The following is a 21,932-nucleotide window of genomic DNA, read 5'->3' as shown; positions in this document are numbered from 1 at the left end:
ACAACAATATTCTTTTGGTGATGACTGCAAGTCTTAGAATATCAAAGTATTTGAAGGATTAAACTTATAGCCATCTGATGCCCAGGGAATGGGTACATGGGGACTATAAGTAGGTGGCAGGAAATTATCAGTCAGGAATTGTGTAAGGGAAGTGGCCTTCAGACCACTGGAACAATGGACTCTAATAGATAAATTTTCACCTTATCTACCCCGAAACCAAATCACCATGGCCCTTCTCTGCCAACTCCAAATACTATCTGTAGAAAAACAAAGACAAGAGGCTCAGAAGATAAGAAAGAGACTGTGATCTATACTGTTGGTACATTAGCAATGGTAGATTGGGTAGGTGACATTATAGAGAGAGAGCACAGGCCCTGAAATCTGAAATATCTGAGTTCAAATCCAGTCTCAGACAAGACCCTGGGAAAATCAACTAATCTTTCTTTACCTCAATTTCCTCATCTGTAAATTTGGGATAATAATAGCACCTATATCCCAGGGTTATTATGAGGATCAAATGAGACAATGATTGTGAAGCAATCAGCACAGTACTTGGCTCATAGTAAGTGCTATATAAATGTTAACTATTATTCTTAGCTATTATTACATTCATAGAATTAATGAAGTTCTTTTAGGCTGTTGGCAGAAATAACTTTTTGTGCTTTGGCATGTAGAAAATCCCCATAATTTCAGTTCATTGTCCTCTCCTGAAACTTCCTATACCATGTTACCCCTTATAAGCTTGTTTTAAAATCAGTATCCACTGTTTCTAAGATAGATTTTGATGTCTTTGCTGTACTGAGGAATTATTTGTACTGCAGGTGACAATATTAAAATGAGTAACTTGGAAGGTATGAAATAATAGAGGGGGTATATCCTGTTTTAAGAAGGAAATAGTAAATATACAATGGGTATAGTAATATTTTCGATTCAGAAAGAAAATTGGCTTGTGACTGCTATGTGATCATAAATAGAAATTAATTCCATTCTTTAAAATGGGTTAACACTAAGTTTTTAAACAGGTCTGCTCATTTTAGTGTGTTTAATTATATATGCGATATGAAATATGATTTATGGAAAACTTTTAATGAAAGGTCATAAGTTCATTATCTTGTCCTTACACATCCATCTTCTTTTTGTTCCTTACTGAAGCCCACACCCTAGTTTGTCTAGTGTATAGAAATTACTAGACCAAAATTTTAATTTTAGGGTTCCTGTCTCACCATACCTTTTCTCAATACTCCTCAGTAGTTCATTTCTAATAATGTCCCTTCTGTCTTTTTTCTTTAAAAATGTCCTCCATGGTTCTGAATGGATGATACACATGCAGATGATAGAAAAGTAAGCATAATTAGAGAGAAGGACCTTATTAGTTGCAAAAATGAGACTACAAAGGGTATAAAGCAAGTCTCCATTTACCAGCTGGAAAGGACCCAAATAGCATCAGAAACAATGTTGAGAAAATGAAAATCCTTTTTAACTCTTGGGTTTTTATTTTCCTATTGTTTCCAATGCTTTTAGTCCTTTTTAGTTCATCTGTTAGCATTGGCTTGAATGGATAGAATCACTTTTTAGTTGTTTAATTTCACTTGGGTAATTTAGCTGTTGCCCTTGTCTTTAGAATTTGTTCCACTGGCTTTGAACTAACTGTGTACAGTTTTGAACATCTGGTTTTCTTCCTGACACTTGAAAAATCCCCTCACTGTTTGAGTGCAAACTATTAAGAAGGAAGACTTATCAATACTCTCAATATAAATGCATAGGAAAAGCATCATGTGTACTTAATGCATAGTACTTCCAACTCACATTTGGGAATAGTGCTTAAAAGCTCTATATACCATGTTCAAACAGTCCAGCTAAATGGCACCACTCCTCTCCTTGTTCAGGAGACTGGAGCACAAAGAGATGACTATTTGTCATCTTCAGAACTCTATGACTTCCTTATGCAGTCACATTGTTCAAGGTCTCACTAATTGCAATCAGGATTGTGGTTTGGCAGGTCAAGATTGGTTTTTACCATACTGGGAACTTTCTTCCAGGAACTCTTGTGGCTTAGAATGCAGATCTTAGAACCATTGAATTAGAATTGGATAGTAACTCGCCATGCAGTCCAACTCCTTCATTTTGTAGATGAGGAAATTGGGACCCAGAGAAGTTAAATACCCACGTTCACATAAGAAGTAAATGTTAGAGACAGGATATGAACCCCATCCTCAGACTCCAGAGCTAAGGCTCTTTCTACTATAGTACAGTGCTTAATGCAAAGGATTAGAGAGTAGCCCTCATTTGATGAGAAATGCTAGTCATGTTGCTGAGAGAATCTAGATGAATGTTCTCTGCCTAGTTCTTACACAGAAATGACATCTCAGAATGACTGTCTTGGAGTTGGAGGAAGAATAACTTGAAGGAAGTTTGTACTGCCCCCTGACTTTGATCTTGGTTTATTAAGATCTTTTTTCATACACTTATTTTGAAATCACATTCCTAGGTCTTAATGGTTTGGAGTTCAGTTTTTGCCTGTTATCTTGAATAAATAGTAGGATTATTGGAACCAAAATGGAGTGCTAAAAGGGACCTTAGTAAGCTCAACCTTCTCATTTTTACAGACTAGACAAATTAATACATTTTTGTGGAATTGACTTGAATTGTAGACAGGAACATGCTTTTCATTAGATACCCTGAAAAAAATACCTTAGGTCTCAGCTCCTTACTATGCCACACCAGTAGACTTTCCTAAGGCTTGCTAGCTTCAAAGACTGTTTCAGCACTCATGTCTGCCTTGAATCTTTCCATGACCATGCTGAGTAGGCAGGTGCTTTCTTCATCTATCATAGAAGGCAATAGAGATGGCCATGGCACAGATTGGAGAATGGGAATCAATATGCCTGCCTCTGTACTCTAGTCAGCTAAATTCAATATCTGAACATAAAATATTTCCTTAAATGCTTTTGGTGCTTTGTTTCATTGTGTCTTTATAGGTCAGTTGGTAAGCACTATTTACTTCTTGTTCACTGAGTAGAGGACTCTGTACTAGGGGAATGGAATGGAAATAGAATGGAAATAGAAAAGGATCTAAGAAACCAAGTTGTTTCTGATTTGAAGTAATTTCCAGTTTTGTTGAAAGTACATGTCTGTATTTTAAAAAAAATATTCTGAAAGTAATAAAAGTGAATGCAAATTGATACAGTGTAAATAAGTACACAGAGCATTTATGAACCAGGAAAAGCTTTGTCAGCAGTCTCCCATAAGCTGATTCTTCCTGTATTATTGCATTGAGAAAGTGCTTTGAGCTCCCAGGATAAAAGTTGCATGTTGTTTCCATCTTTCTTGACTCAAATATAAAAACTATGCCTTGAAGCAACTAGGGTTATTAAATTTGGACATTGGTTGAAACTGCAACCAGGAGAAAGGGACGCAATTGCATCCATCAAAAGAAACTCTAACCAGTAAGGGCACAGACCACTAATATCAATTTAAATTTGATCTGCAGTTTCCAGCTCAGTCTTTTTGGTGCTCCCTTTTTCAATGTGTTTATTTGTTTTAAACAAACTCCCACTTTCTTTTGTGCTTCCAAATTCCCTGGGCTTGCAGAGCCCACACAAGAAGCAGGGTCAGGAGTGACGGCATTAGAGGCCTGGCTGGGAGAGATTCTAGGCAAGCACTCAAAGGAAGGAGGCATGTATTAGAAACACTTAGTGAATTATTTAAAGTCCATTAAGGAGAAACATGGAGAGATGACCTTTGTGGGATCTAATGTTCCTTTTCTTTTACAGGGATCTGTTAATAGGGGAGGGTACAATAGGGTTACTCCATTACAACCCTTTGCTGCTGCTTCTTTGTTAGAATCCTAGTGGTAAGAATCATCATGGCCAACGGCAATGTGTGAAGAAAAATATTCTTTCTTCTAATTTCTTATATGAAAAAGATGGGCTAACAATCCTTTTTCAGGAAAGGGACCTCTGCACCGTCACTTTCTCTGTTCTATCATCTCCTATACATATTTAAGTCAGCAGGACGCACAGGTGCCCAAAATGCAGCTTACTCCTAAATCATGTGACCGTACATGACCCTGAACTTTAAGAAGGAAGTTGTGGTCCAGATAGTCCTTGGGCATCAAACACAAGGTTCCATGGAAATTGCTCCAGACTGGAGCCGGTTGTCTCTGTGCTCTCTACCTGAACGTTAACATGAAGCAAACCTTCCTTCCCTTCCCCATTATGTGATGACCTCTGGACCCATGGCACTCGGCCAGGGCAATCCTCTGGGGAAGTTAGGGCAGTGGGATTTCTGAACGTAAAAATTGAATATGCAAATCAATTTTAATGACATGAATGAGAATGAAATAATGTTACAAAGCACTTACTTTACTCTTCGGAGGGCTATCTCTAGGAAACATGAATCAGCAAAGATCATTTCCTAGTATCAACAGAAAAAAATGCTGACAGATCAACTAACTTTTTTAGATAATGAGATCTTTAGGGAAGTTTTAATCTTTGAAAATTTCTAGGAGAAATGCTGAGAAGGAGTACATGTTTTAAAATCCCAGCGCCTATGTATTATCCTTTTTGACTCTTTAAGGTGGTTCTGTAAACACAGACGATAAGGGAAACATTTGAGATTCCTCATGAGCTGACTAATGGTATCTTTTCATATTGATGCTTGTTGTGGCAGTTATTAGTGTTCTTTTTTCTTTTTTTTTAAAGCAACTGGGGTTAAGTAACTTGTTATTTTGTGTGGGTGTTAAGTATCTGAGGCCGGAACCTCAGAAGAACCGATCCCGGGTCCTTCCGACTCTAGGGCCAGTGCTCTTGCTCACTGCGCCACCTAGCCACCCCTATTAGTGTTCTTTCTCTCTTGAGGCTGGTAGGCGACCCAGTGCATAGCACAGGGGACCTGGGCAGAATGGCCTGATTTCCATTCTTGCCTCAGAAATGTATGAACTGTATGACCCTGGGAAGTCACTTAACCAGCATTGGTCTCAATTTCCTCAGCTGTAAGACGGGATAATAATGAGGAGAAAATGAAATGCCATTTTTGTCTTTGTTTCTGCATTTCTTACCTGAGTGCCTGGAACTTAGTTTGTTGAATAGCTAGTATTATAATCCTGATTCTTACATGCTTTATTTTGCCCTAGGAAAATAGTTGTACTTTAAGGAAAGTTTTTGCTTATTAATGAACTTAGTGCAACATGTGCTTGGCTTGTAGGTAACCATTTATATGGCACATGTACATTGGTGCACAGACTGGTTCAATTTTATGGGAAAGCTGTCGGGGACCACTCCTGCTTGGAAGTGCACTTTCCTAATGGGAAAAGGTGTGCAGTTAAATGTCATTTCAACTTTTATCTTTTCCTCTTTCAAGTGCTAGTGTAAATGGATGCGTTTTTATGACCCAGGTCTCATTAGCATTTCTTATAGGTCTGCCTTTGGGCAGTACCGTTTTACTGAATTGTTTAGGTGCCTTGGGAGGACTAAAACCATGGTAACCAGATGTAGTATGATTATTTGCCTCTGACCTGGCAAAGTGTTGAGTTTAACAAAAGAAGCTTAATAGGAAGTGTTCAAATTGACCCCCTCATCATTCGGGCTGCTTAGAGCTCAATCAATCTCTCATTATTATCAGAGTTATTCGAGCAAAGGCAGCAGTGATCACACTTTTCATAATCACTCCTTGAGCCAGATGTAATTTGCAATTTGTAGTATTGTATTATGAAACAATAATGCATTAAAATGCACAGAGCAGGAATTAGGAGTAATGTAGTCAAGCAGGGTGACAGAGGAGGAACTGCTGTGTAAAATACTCTCTCAGAAACATGTTAAGTGGACACTGATAATTTTAAAGTCCAAATTGTTAAGCATCTGGAAAATCAGAATTGCATGTTGTCTTTGCTGGGTTTAACTTCTTATTTTTTTTGATAATGGAGTCAGTCTAGCCAAAGGAATGGGGGTGGGGGAAATGTGCATGTCTACATATTTTGCATGTTATTTGCATTTGAAATTTTAGGGTTACTAGGGTTAGTATGATCTGAATTCTTATGTGACTATGATCTGAATAAGCTAAGGTATATTAAGATTTACAAAAAGTAAAACAAAACAATATAAAATGGGAATTGTTCATTGACCTTTTGCAAATAGAGTTTATTTATCAAAGAAAAATGGGATGGGTGAATGAACCAAATGATGCTATGAATAGATTGGATATGATCATTTATATACATGTCTGCTAATTTTCTCTTACTTAAATTGAGTATACATGGAGTAGCTAAATTGCCACTTTATTTTTAGAGGGTGGTTTTTTTTTTAATTTTCGAGAAGAGGTAAATCTGTGCCAGGTCACTTTGTTGAACTCCTGATGGATGATATTTGAAACCCAGTGTTTTCATCTTGGGAGGTACAATCACCCTTCCTTACATAGTGAAAATTTAATCTGTGGCTGTGGTGAGTTTTTTTTTTCCCTCCCTATTTACAGATGTTTAATAGTTGTTATAATATCTCCAGGTTTGAATCCTTCCTGGACTCCTAAAGTGTTATGTTACTGAGCATATCAGTGAATCCTTGATTAGATGATTCTGGCTATGTGAGCAGAAAGAAAGCATTCATAAGTATGGTAAATGGTGGTGGTGGAAAGGAGATGTGCCTCCATTAAGTATGTGTTACACATTAAAAGGCTCTATTAGCTTGGTTAACTGTAAGATTTTTTTTTAATTCTCTTCTCTGTTCTTAGATGCCAAGTAGCACAAATTTAGTTTATTAAATTTAATCAGACTGGTACTGAAGAAAACTGCACCCAATCAAATAATGGTTCTCAAGTTTGAGAATTTCTTTTTAAAGAAAATCCCTCCTAAACTTGGGCAACTGAAACTGCATCCCATAAAAAAAAAATCCAATAGTCATGTGTACACTTTGCTAAGGTTCTCTCCTCATCTTTGTTGATTACCAAACTGTTTTTTTTTTTTACTAAATAACTTTATGCCAATCTTCATAATCAACTTCTTCTTGCCTGATTCATTCAGTGATGCCATGAAGCACTGCTACCTAAATCAATTCTCTTACCATGGCAGCAATTAAATTTCTAACATATCTAAATTTTGTAAAATCCTATACAGAGAAAAGGATATGTCAAATATTATATTTTTTCCAGTAAAATAGGGGTGACTCCTATGGGCCAGAAACTGTGAAAAGTAATAAATATAGGGATACAATATTTTTTAAAAATTTCCAATATGTGATATTACATAAACGGGAAGTAATAAAAACATATCATCTAAAGGAAAATGGCTCTAATGGGTCCCTAGCCATCTGTCCATCTTATTGGGTGGGAGTAGTTTGTAGAAATGCTGTCTTTGTTGGCTGAAAGTTTTTGCATATGTCAGTACAGATGACTGTGGCATTTGGTGTGTATCTTGGTGTAGAAAAAATGCCCACTGACCTGTGAATTGTAGGGGGAGGGGACTTTTAAAAAAGCTGAATTTACATCTTTTGTTTTCATTTCACCTTCTTTTCCCACTATATCCCTCCTAATTCCCTTACCCAGAAAGCCTACTCATAAAGAACAAAAAGAGGGAGAAAAAAAGCATTTCAGCAAAACTAAGCAACACATCAATCAAATCTGACAGTTTATACTATGTTCCATCTCCAGAGTCTGTCCCTCACCTCTGCAAAGAAGGGATGGAGGAACATTTTTATATCTGGTCATTATCAATCTACCAGTCAATTGATAAGCATTTATTAAGCACTTACTATAGGTAGCTAGGTTGTACAATAGATAGTGCTCTGGGCATGGAGTCAGGAAGATTCATCTTCCTGAGTTCAAATCTGGCCTCAGACCTTCCTAGCCATGTGACCCTGGCCAAGTCATTTAACCCTGTTTGCCTCATTTTCTTCATCTGTAAAATAAACTGGAGGAGGAAATGGCAAGTTACTCATATCCTTGCCAGGAAAACTCCAAATGGAGTCACAAGGAATCAGATGTGACTCAAGAATGACCGCACTGAAAGTACTTGCTGTTACCTACATAGCTAACCTCTCTAAATACACAAAGAACATACAAGATGCAAAGTAAATGCAAGGTACTCTGGGAGTGGATTCTATTTCACAGTTACAATACTCACTTTCAGTTGTTGTTCTTGTAGTCATGCGTATGTTCTCTAAGTTCTGATGATTTTCCATTTATTAATATAACTTTTCCCATTACTCCCTGGTCCTTTAAATCCATCATTTCTTTTGGTGCAATAATAGTCCATTACATTTATATGCCATAATTTGTTTTGCCTCTCTCCAATCCATGGAAACCTACTTTGTTCCTAGTTCTTTGCAGTCATTTAAAAAATGTGCCTATAAATGTAGGGTGGGGGTAGGAGACAGTTTACATTTCTATCTTTGACATTGTTGGGGTTTATGTCTAGCAGAGGGAGTTGTAAATCAAAAGGTATAAACATTTTAATCACTTTCTCAGCATAATTCCTAGAATGTTTAGACCAATAAGCTTCTAAACCAATTGTATATTATTCAGCATATCCTCACACAACCCCCTCCCAATATTAACTATCACCCTTTTTATATTCTCTTTGCCAGTCTTCTGGGTGTGATGTGTAACAATAGAGTTGCTTTGATTTGCTAGTGTTCTGCAGCAGGGTTTTCTAGGATTGTTAATGGTTTGCAATATTTTTAGACATTTTTTGTTGATATTCCTTCAACATTTAACCACTGGGGAATGACTTTTGGTGTTATATATTTCTGTAATTCCCTAGGGGCAGTTAGGTGGTACAGTGGATAGAATGCAGGGCTTGGAGTCAGGAAAACCAGAATTCAAATCTAGCCTCAGACACTTATTAGCTTTGTGACCCTGGGCAAATAAGTTAACCTTCTGCTTCAGTTTCTCCATCTGCAGAATAAGGAAAATAATTGTACCTACATGCCAGCAATTGTTATGTAGGTAAAATGAGACAATATTAGCAAAGTGCTTAGCACATTTCCTCTCATATTGTAGATTCTGTGTAAATGTTTCCCTGTTACTATTATTTTTAATAATAATAATCTTGAGCACAAGAACTTAATCAGAGACATTTGATGCAATCCACCCTTTACCCATTTACTGCTTTCATTCTCATCTTAGTAGCATTGACTTTATAGGTACAAAAGCTTTTTGATTATAATTACATTCATTTTATCTTTTATACACACCTGTATCCCTTGTTTGCCTAAGATCTCTTTCCCTAGCCATAATTCTGAAAAGCAACTGATCTGGTTGTCTTCTCATATTTTACAGTATGGCATTTAGTTCTTCAGTCCTGTATCCCTTTTGAGCTTATCATACTATATGCTACTAAGTGTTGATTTGAATCAGATTTCTTCCAAATCTCTTTTTAGCAACTGTTCTTGTCAAAGAAAGTTCTTATGCAAGTATTTTATGTTGCTGAGTTTATTAAATGCTGGGTTATGGAATTTATTTGTTTCTAATTCTTCCTTATCTCATTTGTTTCACTGATCTATCCTTTTTTATTCAAACAAGACCAAACAATTTTAAAGATTATTGCCTAATAGTATCCTTTGTGGTACTGTTAGCCAACTGTTATTCCAACTGCTTCTCATTGTTTTCCTTGGGAGTCCATACCCCTAAATGAATTTTGTTAATATTTTGCCTACTTTTTGCTTATTATCTTTATAGTACACTGTGTTTAGTACTGAATTTGTGAGTTAATATAGTTAATATTGTTTTTAATATAGTCATGGATCATCTGCAAAATTCAATAGCCCTCCAGCTATTTAAGCTTTTATTTAATTCTTTAAGGACTGCTTTGTAGTTGTATAGGCCCTGACTCTTCCTTGGTAGATAGATGACTCCTAAGTGCTTTATACATCTTACAGTTATTTTGAAGGGGACTTCCTTTTCCATTAATTTCTCATGCAATTTGTTATTCCTACATAGAAATGCTTTTGATTTTTGTGTTTATTTTGAGACTTGCTACTTTATTTACATCATTAATTGTCTCAGTTTCTTTGCTGCTTTTATGGAAACCATCATCTTGGCAAATGGGGATAATTTTCTCTCTGTTTTTGTTTATGACTTTAAATTCTTTCTTTTGTTTTATTATTGTCACATGCAATTTATAAACTATGTGAAGTAATTTTAGCTAAAAAAAGGGCTATGCTTGTTTTATTCTTTTGGGGACAGATTCTAGTGTTTGTGGAAGGCTCTTTTGTGCTATTTCTTTCTTATAGGAAGCCTTCTTGACTTTCAGTAGCTAGGGCAAATCTCTATTAATGGCATATCAATTAGGAACAGGGAATACTATTACCATCATAGCCACTGGATAATGCAAGGTTCACTTATTTTGTTCAACAAGCATTAAGCAGCTGCCATATTATAAAACAATAGGATGACTTCCTTTAATTAGTTGATTAGTTAATGAAACATAAGTCCATTATTTACAAAAAAAGGTGTGTTTATTTTCACATGATATTTGGCTAGGCACTATACAAAATGAATTTAAAAGACAGTGCAGGGTAGGGAACCTGTTTCCGTGATGCCACAAGTGGCCCTCTAGGTCCTCAAATGCAGCCTTTTGACTGAATACATTACTCACAGAACAAATTTGGGGCATACTTGAGAACCTAGAGAGCCACATGTGGCATCATGACTAAATCATAGTACCTTCTCTTTAAGAGTCTTCAGAGCAAGATACACAAGCTGAAATGGACAAAATGTTTGATAACAGATCACAAACTTTAGAAGCAAAACATTAGTCTGGTGCACAGATTCTAGCATAGTATACTTCAAACATACCATCACTTAAGGATGACTACATATTTGGAGCTGAAAATAAGAGATTATATATAATTTAGGTGATGATCACATAGAAGTACTAATAGAGTTCTATATCAATCAATGAAATATTTATTGAGCACCCTACTGTGTTCCCATCTCTGTGCTAAGAGCTGGAGTATAATACACAAAAGAAAGATGGTCCTGCCCCTCAAGCTGCTTACAGTCTAACGGTAATGAGTGGGTGGCTGGAAGACAACATACTCAAGGGATTACCAGACTGATGAGTATTTGCAGTATCATGAGATTTTTCTAATAATATGTTTACTAGGGTATAATGAAGATTGGAGAAGTCCCAAAGTCCAGCAGTCAAATAAAGCAGTTGTGAAAAGAAGCCAGTTTTTAGATCGAGCCAAAAAGACTTCCTACTGGAAGCTCTTTAGACATTTGGGAAATTGGGCCATGATAAGCTATGTAGTAGGATCACTCTTTGAAGTAAAACTTATAAAGCAAACAATGGAGGTAGTATCTGGAGTACAGAAAGGGTTAAGTTGTGAATCTGTAGAAGACAAAGCAAGCGTAGTTTATGTTCAGTACATCCCAAAATGTTTTCAAAATAAAAATGTAGAATTCTAGAATCTTACCAGGTCATCTGTGAAATCATTCAGTCTGTTTTCTGTATTTTATCTCTGAAGACTTCATTCATTTGACAATGGAAAAGTACTATAATGTTTAAAGGGAAGGAGGCACGCGGTTAATCTAAATATTGGTCAAAGAAGACAATGCTGCCAAAGCAGTCATTGGGAAGTGAGGTTAGCCTTGTTTTTCTAAGTCAAATGGTCAGAACAAGCAACTATTGGTGCTAGCTGCACAGAGTTAGCTATTTGTTTGACATAAGGAAACATTGCTAAACAAGTATCCTAACATGCATTGGGAAATAATTAATTTCCCAATGCTGAATGTCTTCAAGCAGAAATCAGAAGACCTTTTTTTCAGGGATGATGTAAAACAGTGTCTTTATTTAGATGTGGATTGTATTAGATGGTGTTGGAAATTCTTGACAATGCTGAGAGTCTATGATTCTGATGCTATGGAATAAGGAGACTTTGTTGAGGAAGGTTTGAGTACCATAGAATCTTAGCATTATAGATTTAGAGCTGAAAGAGAACTTAGAAGTCATCAAGTCCAACAACCTTGTTTTAAAGATGAGGAAACGAAGACCCAGTGAAGTTCATTGACTTGCCCAGGTTCACACAGTAAGTGTGTGAGGCAGAAAATGACTACAGGTCTTCCTGATTCCAAGTCCAGTATTCTATCAAATATACCACAGTGACTAATAACAGTCCATGCCAATAGGTGATTAATTATTAGCCTAGAGCATTTGCAATGTGGGCAGAGAAGTGTTGGAAAATGTAAGAGATGGAAAGAAGTAGCAAAACTAGGTAAGTGATTTAAGATAACGTAAAGACATAAATTGAAGATGACTGATGTGAGGTGTTAGATAAAAGCTTTCCCCAAAATGATGGAGAAGTCTGGCATTGGAGAGGATGACAGAAGGAAGACAAGTGACTCTGGTGGTGGTTGGCATTTTAATTTTATCTGTTCTAAATTCTCTAAAGCAGTGTCACTTAACCTCCAAATTTCTATAAGGGTAAACATTCAGACGGGAATTTCAGCCAAGCTTCTACTAAGATACAGATACCTTGATAATCATTAGCAAAGAAGAAAGAAAAATTCCTGGATATCTAAATGACAGTTCAATGGGGATTGCTTTAGAATGTTATAGTTAAATTTTTTTTCTCTTCAAGTCTCAAAAGATAATTGGTTTAGGATATTCTGTTCATCTATTTTTAAATATGGCAGCAGATTTTTAAGACTTTTTTCTTTGCTGTGCAGCATTTCTTAATATGACATTAATAAAAACCCTCTCATTATAAAACCAATTATATTTTTATTTATAATAGGATGTTATGTTCTCATTCAGCATAATTTTCTAAAGATTTCTAATTTTACTAACTAAAAATATTATATCCGAAATATTAATGTATCTCTGTAGCATTTTTACCTGGCAAAGGCATTGCTATTATTGAAGAGTTATTCTTCCTGTCTTAAAATTTAAACCATGATCTGGCAGACTTAGTCACACTTTCTCAGTTGTTGATTTTAAATCATAGTCCTTTTTATATTTTGGTACACAATTCTACAGAAATTTTGTCTTTATCCATTTTTTTCTTCATTAATCAACTAATGTATGTTTCTTCCATGGCTCTTTATTCTAATGAAATATGTGGCTGATTTGGCAGACGGCAATGATCTCATCAGTAACGCATCATAGTGAAACCCATTTAGCAGATTACATTGAAATTACTTTAGTTGCATGAAGAAATTGATATGTCCCTTTATGAAAAAAGTCACGTGGGAGGGAAAAACTGAACAATCCAGTTAACATCACATTTATTCCAAACATATAAGAAAAATCTTAATATAATCATTTAGTTCCTCTCATGTTTGCTCTACTTACCTACACCATTTAAGGACTGTTTTTCCTCCTGTTCTCTCACTTTAAAAAAATGCTTTTATTCTTTCTTTTCTTCAATCCAACAGAAGCATTCTTCTTACAAATTCATGTCATTGTAGAAAAATTTGGGCAACAGAAGATTCCCCGAGGGTTAGGAGATATGGCCATGAACAATTCACTTTCTTTCACTACCCACAATTGATGAGCTTCCTCTATTTGAAGGTCAGAGTTCAAAAGCGGGTGCATCAGTTCACAAACCCCTATCTCTCTGGTAGTAATGACTTGTGCCTTGAACATGCCATTATTAGGAACATGCCTTCAGATGTTCAGTTCCCAAGAAAGGTGACCTGCCTGAAAGCAGCAGTGGCTTTTTGAAGATAATAAAAGAAACATAATCGATCCTTTCCAAATTTTTAAGTGTCTTGACATTAAATGATTGTCTTCATGGGTTATGTAGGACTTAGAAATGTAAAACTGACTTTGAAAGTTCACTTATGGCTGAAACTTTCTTTGACCCCTGTTGCAGAGAAGAAAAAAAAATTAAGCAGTTATAAATTAAGTAGAACTCTTGGAGTATGTTGGCAATTAAAGTGAATAGGACTTGAGTTACTCTCTTCCTTCACTTTCTCACTCTCTAGGAAAGATGGGATATTTTTCACTTATGGCCATTATTTCAGTCTGTCATAAAAAATTATAGCTGAGTGATCTGTTTATGCTCCAATTACCAAGCCATGTGCTATACTCTTAAAGAATGCCTTGATGGAATCCTAGGATTTACTTATCTAAATCTAATAACAAGGGAAATGCCACTTGCTAATATACAGACATTTTACCTGTGCATTTTTTCTTATGCATAAATTAATCTTGAGCTCAAACTTATTTTTTCAAATTGGATGGAATATGCAATTCCAGTTTAGCAATGGATCACCTAGGTCAGATCTTAATAGACTTTTGAAATTACCTGCTGACTTCAGTGCAATCTAAAATGCCAATTAATATTTCCATTATAAAATCACAAGGAAAAAAATGTGGCGATAGGGACTGAACTTCTTATCATTATTTTATCATTGACCATTTCCCAAATTTGTTAATCACACTTTATATAGACAAAAGAAAACACTGTATTTACAGGTTAGCATATAGTGTTTTGGGTAGCTAGGTGGCACAGTGGATAGAGCAGCATGCTTACAATCAAGAAGTCTCATCTTCCTGAGTTCAGATCTGGCCTCAGACACTTAACTAGCTGTGTGAACCTGGGCAAGTCCCTAAACCTCTTTGCCTCAGTTTCCTTATTTGCAAAATGAAATGAAAAAGGACATGGCAAAGCACTCTAGTATCTTTCCTAAGAAAACTCCAATTACAGTCTCAAAGAGTTGGACAAGACTAAAATGACTGAGTGACAACAATAACAACATAGCATTTTGTTGTCAAGTTAGTTCAACTGAAACAATTCTGTTATTTAATCACAAGTCTATTCTTTGACCTCAGGTAGGTAGCTTGTTAATAGAAAATCCAGATAGAAAAGAGCTTAGTTTTTTTCTTTTTTGCTCTCTAAGCTCAACAAGGTACATGATTATACAGAATTTTATCAGTTTATCCTAGGAAAAAGACCAATATTTTCCTGAAAAGGATAGGATGATGTGCTATCATCCAGCGAAAATTTATAAAAGGGGAAAATGGCATGTTTGGAAAGGTTGCCAATACAGATAACTCATTGTAAATAAATTTGATAGATAAAGTTTTGAACTTTGTAGAATTGTGGGAGTCTAACTAATTTATATAACATAAAAATCTCAAAGTTCGAGGTTTTTCAGATGCGAATACATGATATTTTTATGATAGTAATAATTTTTGCAGCTCAGTTTGAGGCAATGAAAGTTCCTTAACAAAAGAATTGGAACAAAAGAGCAAAGTATCACTGTTGTAGCAAAATCTATCCATTAGTGCCAATGAGTTGTTTGGGGTATATTTCTATTGCAATGTACCTCTTTTGAAATGAAGGATACAGAAATTACAAGTAGTTTGTTAGAATTAATTTTAGCGTCAAACTGAACATCTTGATGTTCACTGAACCTAATAATCCCCCTCCTACCACCATACATTTGTGCTACTCTATTTCTATGCCTAGAAAGCACTCTCTCACCCGGGTCCCTATATCAATAAAATCTCACATCTAGGGCTTAAATGAATAGAGTGTATCTCACTGGAAGAAATGGTATAATGATTGAATTCCCAATTTTGTCAGTTCAACAAACATTGTACCTACCAAGTACTAGGCACTGGGCATAGAAATGTCCTTGGTCCCCAGCAACTTCTATTTAATCGCTCTCATACAGAAATAAGTAAAATAATATAAGGTGGAAAGTTAAGAGTAAATATAGTATGATAGATTAAAGGGCTGTCCTTCGAGTCAGGAAAAGCTGGGTTCAAAGCCTATATGGCATATACTTGCTATGTGATGATAGGTAAGGTATTTAACTGATCAGTATTTCCTCAAGCAACTTTCTAAAATGAAAGTATCAGTGACTTGTCCACAGTCACATATTCAACGTGTGTCCAAGTCTGTCTTGAACTTAAATTTTCCTGGCCCAGAGGGCAGCTCTTTATTCATTTACTATGTTGCAAAAAGCGTTTGTCTAAACATGTATGTATAGACACATTCCTATGTAGGAATGCATTTGCAAATGACCTGAACAATAAGTAGGTCTGAGTGTAGTCTGCAATTTAGTCCTAACTAAGTTAAAATTATTAAAATTAAACATTAAATTATGAAATAAAACAGAGGAGGAAAAACAGGAAAATGTACCTCTGTCATATCAACAAATACTTATGTGTTAAATATCTTCTAAATTCTAGGAAATGACCTAGGTTCCAGGGCTACAGAGACAAGAGTGAATCAGTGTTCACCCTCAAAAGCTTACATTTTATTGGAGGAGACATTATGTCCTTATACAGGGTGTCCCAAAAAAAGTCTTAGTGCATTTTTAAGTTTCTAAACTTCCCCAGCTTAAAACTGTAATAACACTTTAGGGACATCCTGTGTGCTCCATTAAAATGTAAACTTCTTGAGGGCAGACACTGATTGACTTTTGTTTTTATATCTAACAAAGCTTAAAACTGCTTTATGCCTTTGGGGACACCCAGTATAGTTGCACATAAAACATAAAGACGGAGACTATACCTATGATTTCTTTGATACAGGAAGCTCCCAGGTGATAGACTTCCTTAGCAGTAATGCAGACCAGCACCTTCTCTCCAACTCATAGTCTGAGAGTTGCCTAAAGCACTGAGAAAGTGACTTGCAAAGGGTCTTAAGCAGTACATTTCAGAAATGGAACTTGAATTCAGCTCTTCCTGGCTTCAGATCTAGCTCCCTCCCCATTACATAGTGCTACTGTTTTTCGGTCAGGATAATACAAGATTTAGCAACTTCTATATTAAAGGTTTGGAGGGCTTGGGAAATTATATTCCAAAGGAATAGAAGGAAAGGAGGTAGGATTACAGCCAAGAATCACCTACCCAGCAAAACTCAGTATAATCTTCCAGGAGAAAAAAAATAGACATTCAATAAAATAGAGAACTTTCAAGTATTCCTGATGAAAAGACCAGAGATGAATGGAAATTTTGACTTTCAAATACAAGACTCAGGAGAAAAGTAAAAAAGGTTAACAGGAAAGAGAAACCATAAGGCACTCAATAAAGTTAAATTGTTTATGTTCCTATGTGGGATGATGACTTTTAACTACTAAGAACTTTCTCATTATTTGGGCAGTTAGGAGTAGGCATATACAGAGGACATGGTATATATCGAATATGATGGGATGATTATAAAAAATTAAGGAAAGAGAAAGAGGAATGCAGTGGGAGAAGGGACAGGGTGAAAGGAGAGTGGGAGAGAGAGTGAGGGAAGGGAAATATGGTTAATAATCATAACTATGAAAAAATTACAGGAAGTTTCTCTGATGAAAACTTCATTTCTCAAATATAGAGAGAACTGAGACAAATATATAAAAATATGAGCCACTCCCCAAATGGTAAATGATCAAAGGATATGAGCAGGCAGTTTTCAAAGAAAGTAATCAAAAATATCTATTGTTACATGGGAAAATATTCTATATCACTATTGATTAAAGAAATGCAAATAAAAAAAAACAACTCTGAAGTACAACCCCACATTTATCAGATTGGCTAATATGACAGAAAAGCAAAATGATGAATGTTGGAGGGGATGCTGGAAAATGGAGACACTAATGGTAGACTTGGGAACTCATTCAACCATTCTGTAGAGGAATTTGGAACTACAAAAAACTATAAAACCACACATACCATTTAATTCAGCAACACCACTACTAGCTCTATATCGCAAACTGACAAAACAACAAAAATGAAAAGGACTTATTTGTACAAATATATTTATAGCAAGTCTGGTGCTGTCAAAGAATTGGAAATTGAGGGGATGTACATCACTGGGGCATGGCTAAACAAGTTGTGGTATATGATTGTGATGGAGTACTACTCTGCTATAAGAAATGGTGAACAAGTTGCTTTTGGAAAAACTTGGAAAGATTTCCGTAAACTGAAGCAAAGTGAAATGAGAAGAACCAGTCAAAGAACATTGTACAGAGTAAAAGGCAGTATTGTAGGATGATCAACTGTGAATGACTTAACTATTCTCAGTAATACAACGATCCAAGGTAGTTTCAAAGGATTATAATGTTTTCCACCTCCAGAGAAAGAACTTATGGGAGTCTGAATGCAAATCGAAACGTACTATTTTACGCTTTTTGTGTGTGTCTGTTTTCCTTTACAACATGACAAACACAGAAGTGTGTATTGTGTGACTGCACAAGTATAACTCATGTAAAATTGCTTACCTTCTTAATGAGAGGGGAGGGGAATGAAGGAGGGAGAAAATTTGGAACTCAAAATTTTTTAAATTGTTAAAAAGTGTTTTACATGTAATGAGAAAAATATTGAGTAAAAATAAAATAAAGTAGTTTTAATTGAGTGATGAGATCAGAAACCATATTTCAGAGGCTTAAGAAAAGAATGAGGGCAAAGGAAAAGGTTGACTTTCCCCAGTATTTTGAGAAAGGGGAGTGTGATAATAGATGGTCAATTGTAGAAGTAGTAGGATGTAGTAAAGCTTTTCCACAATTCTGGAGACTTAGATATGTTTTTAAACCACATGCTATGAAATAGTTTATAGGGAGTGATTGAGATAGAAAAATCAGAGGAAAGAAAGATAGAGAAACACAGACAGATAAGGCATGTAATTTACTAGAGACAAAATGAAATGGAGGGGATGGAATCAAAGGTGCATGTGAAGAAGTTGACCTTGATAAAGCATAAGCCTACCTCTTCATCAGGGCAGCTAGGTGGTGCAGTGGATAGAGGAATGGGCTTGGAAATCAGGGAGACTTATCTTCATGAATGCAAATCCAACCTCAGACACTTACTAGCTGTGTGACCCTGGGCAAGTCACTAAACTCTGTTTGCCTTAGTTCTCTCATCTGTAAAATGAGCTGGAAAAGGAAATGGCAAAACACTCCAGAATCGTTGCCAAGAAAACCCCAGATGGGGTCATGAAGAGTCAAACACAACTGAGAAATGACTATACAACAACTTCCTCATCAGAAACAGGAGTAAAGATGGAAATAGTGAAGGCTGAAGTCAAATTGTGGAATGAAGAAGAGAATAGAAGATAGCTTCAATTTTCTGTATAAAGTAGGTCAGGTCCTAATCTGAGAACGCATGTGTATGTGTAAAAGCAGGGTTTTCTATTCTCTTTTCTCTTTTAATGATAGAATTTATTATTCATTTGGTCTTAGCACTTTTGAAGATTTAATTCTTCACTAGTGTAGTGATTAAAAACAATCAGCCTACTTCAGCATTGGTATATAGACTATTTAAAACCAGATTCATGTTAATATGGATTGAATTACATGCCACCTTCAGAGCTATTCTTTCTTAAAGTGTTTCATTTTCTGTTTTTTAACTACCTTGGTTCCACCCCCTTTTCTAATGCTTTCTTCCCACTCTGCTAGTCCTGCTCTTCCTTTTGGAAATGACCAATGGTGAGTGCAAACTTTTAAGTCCTAGAAAGCATAAGGAACATGCCTCCTAAGAAAAATGCTCACCATATTGCATGTATTATAAGCTTTTTATTAAATAACCATTCTCAAAACAGGAGCTGTTGGGGTTTTTTGGTTTTGTTTTTTTTTTTTTTTGTAATATTATCTGTTGAAAATGACTACAGATCTATATTATTGGAGGGTTGATATTGCAAACATTCTGGTTTTGTTTTTTGCTTTGAATGAGAGAAAACAAAAGAATCAAGGAAAGGAATTTCTAAGATATTTAGGGGGTTTCAGAGTTCTTTGGGATGCACAAACTCAGCTTGCTCTTAAGCAGTTTCATTTCAGGCAGCCATCGGTAAAAGCTCAGGCTAACCAATTTTGAGTCACGTGACTTATCGTTGACTTCATTGGTAAACTCTGTTTTTTTTTCTTTAGACATGAGTTTCCTAGTCAAAATTGCCACAATTGGCGATCTCTTTTCATCAGATTTCAGAGAGCATTCAATGAGAATGCCTTAAAACTTCCAGTTTAATAAGCACGAGGTATTATAGCAATGTAAATTGTCTTTTGTACTTTAAACCTTACAAACATGGCCTTGTTTGTCAGTTTTTCAACTATGATGAATGTGTCCAATAAACTTGGCTATGGAAATAAAGAAGACTGGTTGTTTATGAGGAGATTATTAAATAGATGAGTGTGGATTATCTTTTGTAGCTCCTAAGTGAGGAAAAAAGACCCATAACATGCCAATTTAACTTTCATTTTCATCTTCCAGTAGCAGAATTGTTTAGAACACATATAAGTTAATTGAATATTTAATAAATATGACCCGATTTTTTTTTTACTCATGACAAAAACTGTGAATGTCATATACTCCAAAATGGTTCTCTTTGGAGGATTCTTTATTAAAAATGAAAGGAAAGAATCTGAATGAGACATATCAGTACTGAATAACACTGCAGGAGGTTTGAGTACTTCTATCCTCTCCCTTAAGAGGTACCTCATATTACAATGAGTGCATATATCTTTATGAAAGGAGAAAGAAAACTCATTTTGGTTGAATTGACAAGTTAGATTTTTTGTTATTAACAGGTTTGGCAAACATCGAAAAGATGACAAGATTGAGAAATCGGGTAAAATAAAAGTACAGGAAGTCCTTACTTCAGAAGAGGAGAGAATACGAATGAAGCAAGAACAGGAGAGGTAGATTAAAGCATTTGATTAAACCTCTTTAGAGGGAGGTTTCTTTGTTGTTTTCTTCTTTAAACATGCACACACATACTCACACACAGACATACACATACACACGGGATTTGCTTTCAAACAAATTTCATATATGCCTCCACTGCCTGACAATTCAAATATTGATGCTTCTAGAATCAGTATAATGTCAAGAAAGATAGAAATGCTGAATTAATCTGAGGAATCAAAGATAGTTTGGTGGTCTCTCTTTAAGATTTTTTACAGAGAAGATAATAGTAGGTAGTTGTATGAGTGAATCTGAACAATTAAAGGGATTGTGGATTCTAGACAATTTTAAAAGCCACAAAAATACTTTAAACTTCACCTAAGTAATTGAAAAGTATAGTTTATTACAAACTTTCTTATAGGACTTAATTTTTTTTAGGAATTTTTACTAAATTTTATATTTAAAAATGTTTCACATTTTAAGTTTTAAATACTTTATATTTTAAAATGTTAATTTATAAAGTATGACATATCACTCTTATTCACCCTTCCATCTTTGCTGCCTTTTAAATCTTTAGTTTTTTTTTATTTATTTAAAACTCTTTTTTTTAGCTCTGTTGCTATTATTACTTGAATATTATGTTTTTCCTATTAATATTAGTAGCCGGGAATATTATAATTTTTAAAAATATCTTTAATGTTATAATACTAAAAAAATTGAAATTATTTCTCTAAAGTATCTCTAAATAGATGCATTCAAAAATTCTCAGTGATTCCAAACTTTCCCATGGTAGTAATATGGAAACAAGAAGCTCTGTTCTGGGCATATTTCCATGTGGGTGGGAGTGTTTTCAACCTTCTTTTTGAAGAAGCATGGGGAAATTAAATAGCATAAATATTAAATACCACCTTTCTTCCAGAAGTTTCAGGCTGCTCTATTTTTATTTTTAATTCTTCTTTGTAATGCCTCTCAGAATAGGATAGAGCCACTACAGCTCATTTTAAAAAGAGAAATGCAAGTAGCTTGAATCAGAAGTAGGTAGCATATAACAAAGCCAAGACTAGACCTAAGATCAATGTAGTATCTGCATGACTCACTTTAGGAAGAACAATTGGAAATTCTTTACCATGAAGGGAGAGTCATAACATAAACATTTAGATTTAGTAAGCATTTATTAAATACTTAGTCCTAGTCAAGCAATGTACTAGGTTCTGGGAAATAAAAAAAAAAGCCCCTACTTTCAAGCATATTACATTCAACTGGCTAAATCAATAAGCAGTTATTAAAGACCTATTATGTGCCTGGCACTGTGCTAAATGCTGGGAATACAAAAAAAATGAGGCAAAAGTTAGTCTTTCCCCATAAGGAGCTTGCAATCTAA

General features: G+C 35.3%; 1 protein-coding gene across 18 annotated transcripts in view; it reads left to right on the top strand.

Annotated features, from left to right (window-relative positions):
- PARD3 (par-3 family cell polarity regulator) overlaps positions 1-21,932 on the top strand; it is a 739,747-nt gene that overhangs the window by 529,526 nt on the left and 188,289 nt on the right. For 12 of the 18 annotated variants that reach the window (XM_069086491.1, XM_069086485.1, XM_069086482.1 and 9 more), the window contains one exon: positions 20,455-20,565. The exons of the other annotated variants lie outside the window; for them this stretch is intronic. In XM_069086491.1, the coding sequence (XP_068942592.1) occupies positions 20,455-20,565 (111 nt within the window). The remainder of the gene's footprint in view (positions 1-20,454; positions 20,566-21,932) is intronic. 18 annotated transcript variants of the gene reach the window in all.

This window comes from Petaurus breviceps, unplaced genomic scaffold (assembly GCF_028583685.1).
Source record: "Petaurus breviceps papuanus isolate PSGF00001 unplaced genomic scaffold, PetGlider_PUasm1.0 178, whole genome shotgun sequence".
In the NCBI taxonomy this organism is placed as follows: domain Eukaryota; kingdom Metazoa; phylum Chordata; class Mammalia; order Diprotodontia; family Petauridae; genus Petaurus; species Petaurus breviceps.
Note: the sequence above shows the minus strand (reverse complement) of the source record. Positions and strands in the feature narration are given on the sequence as shown.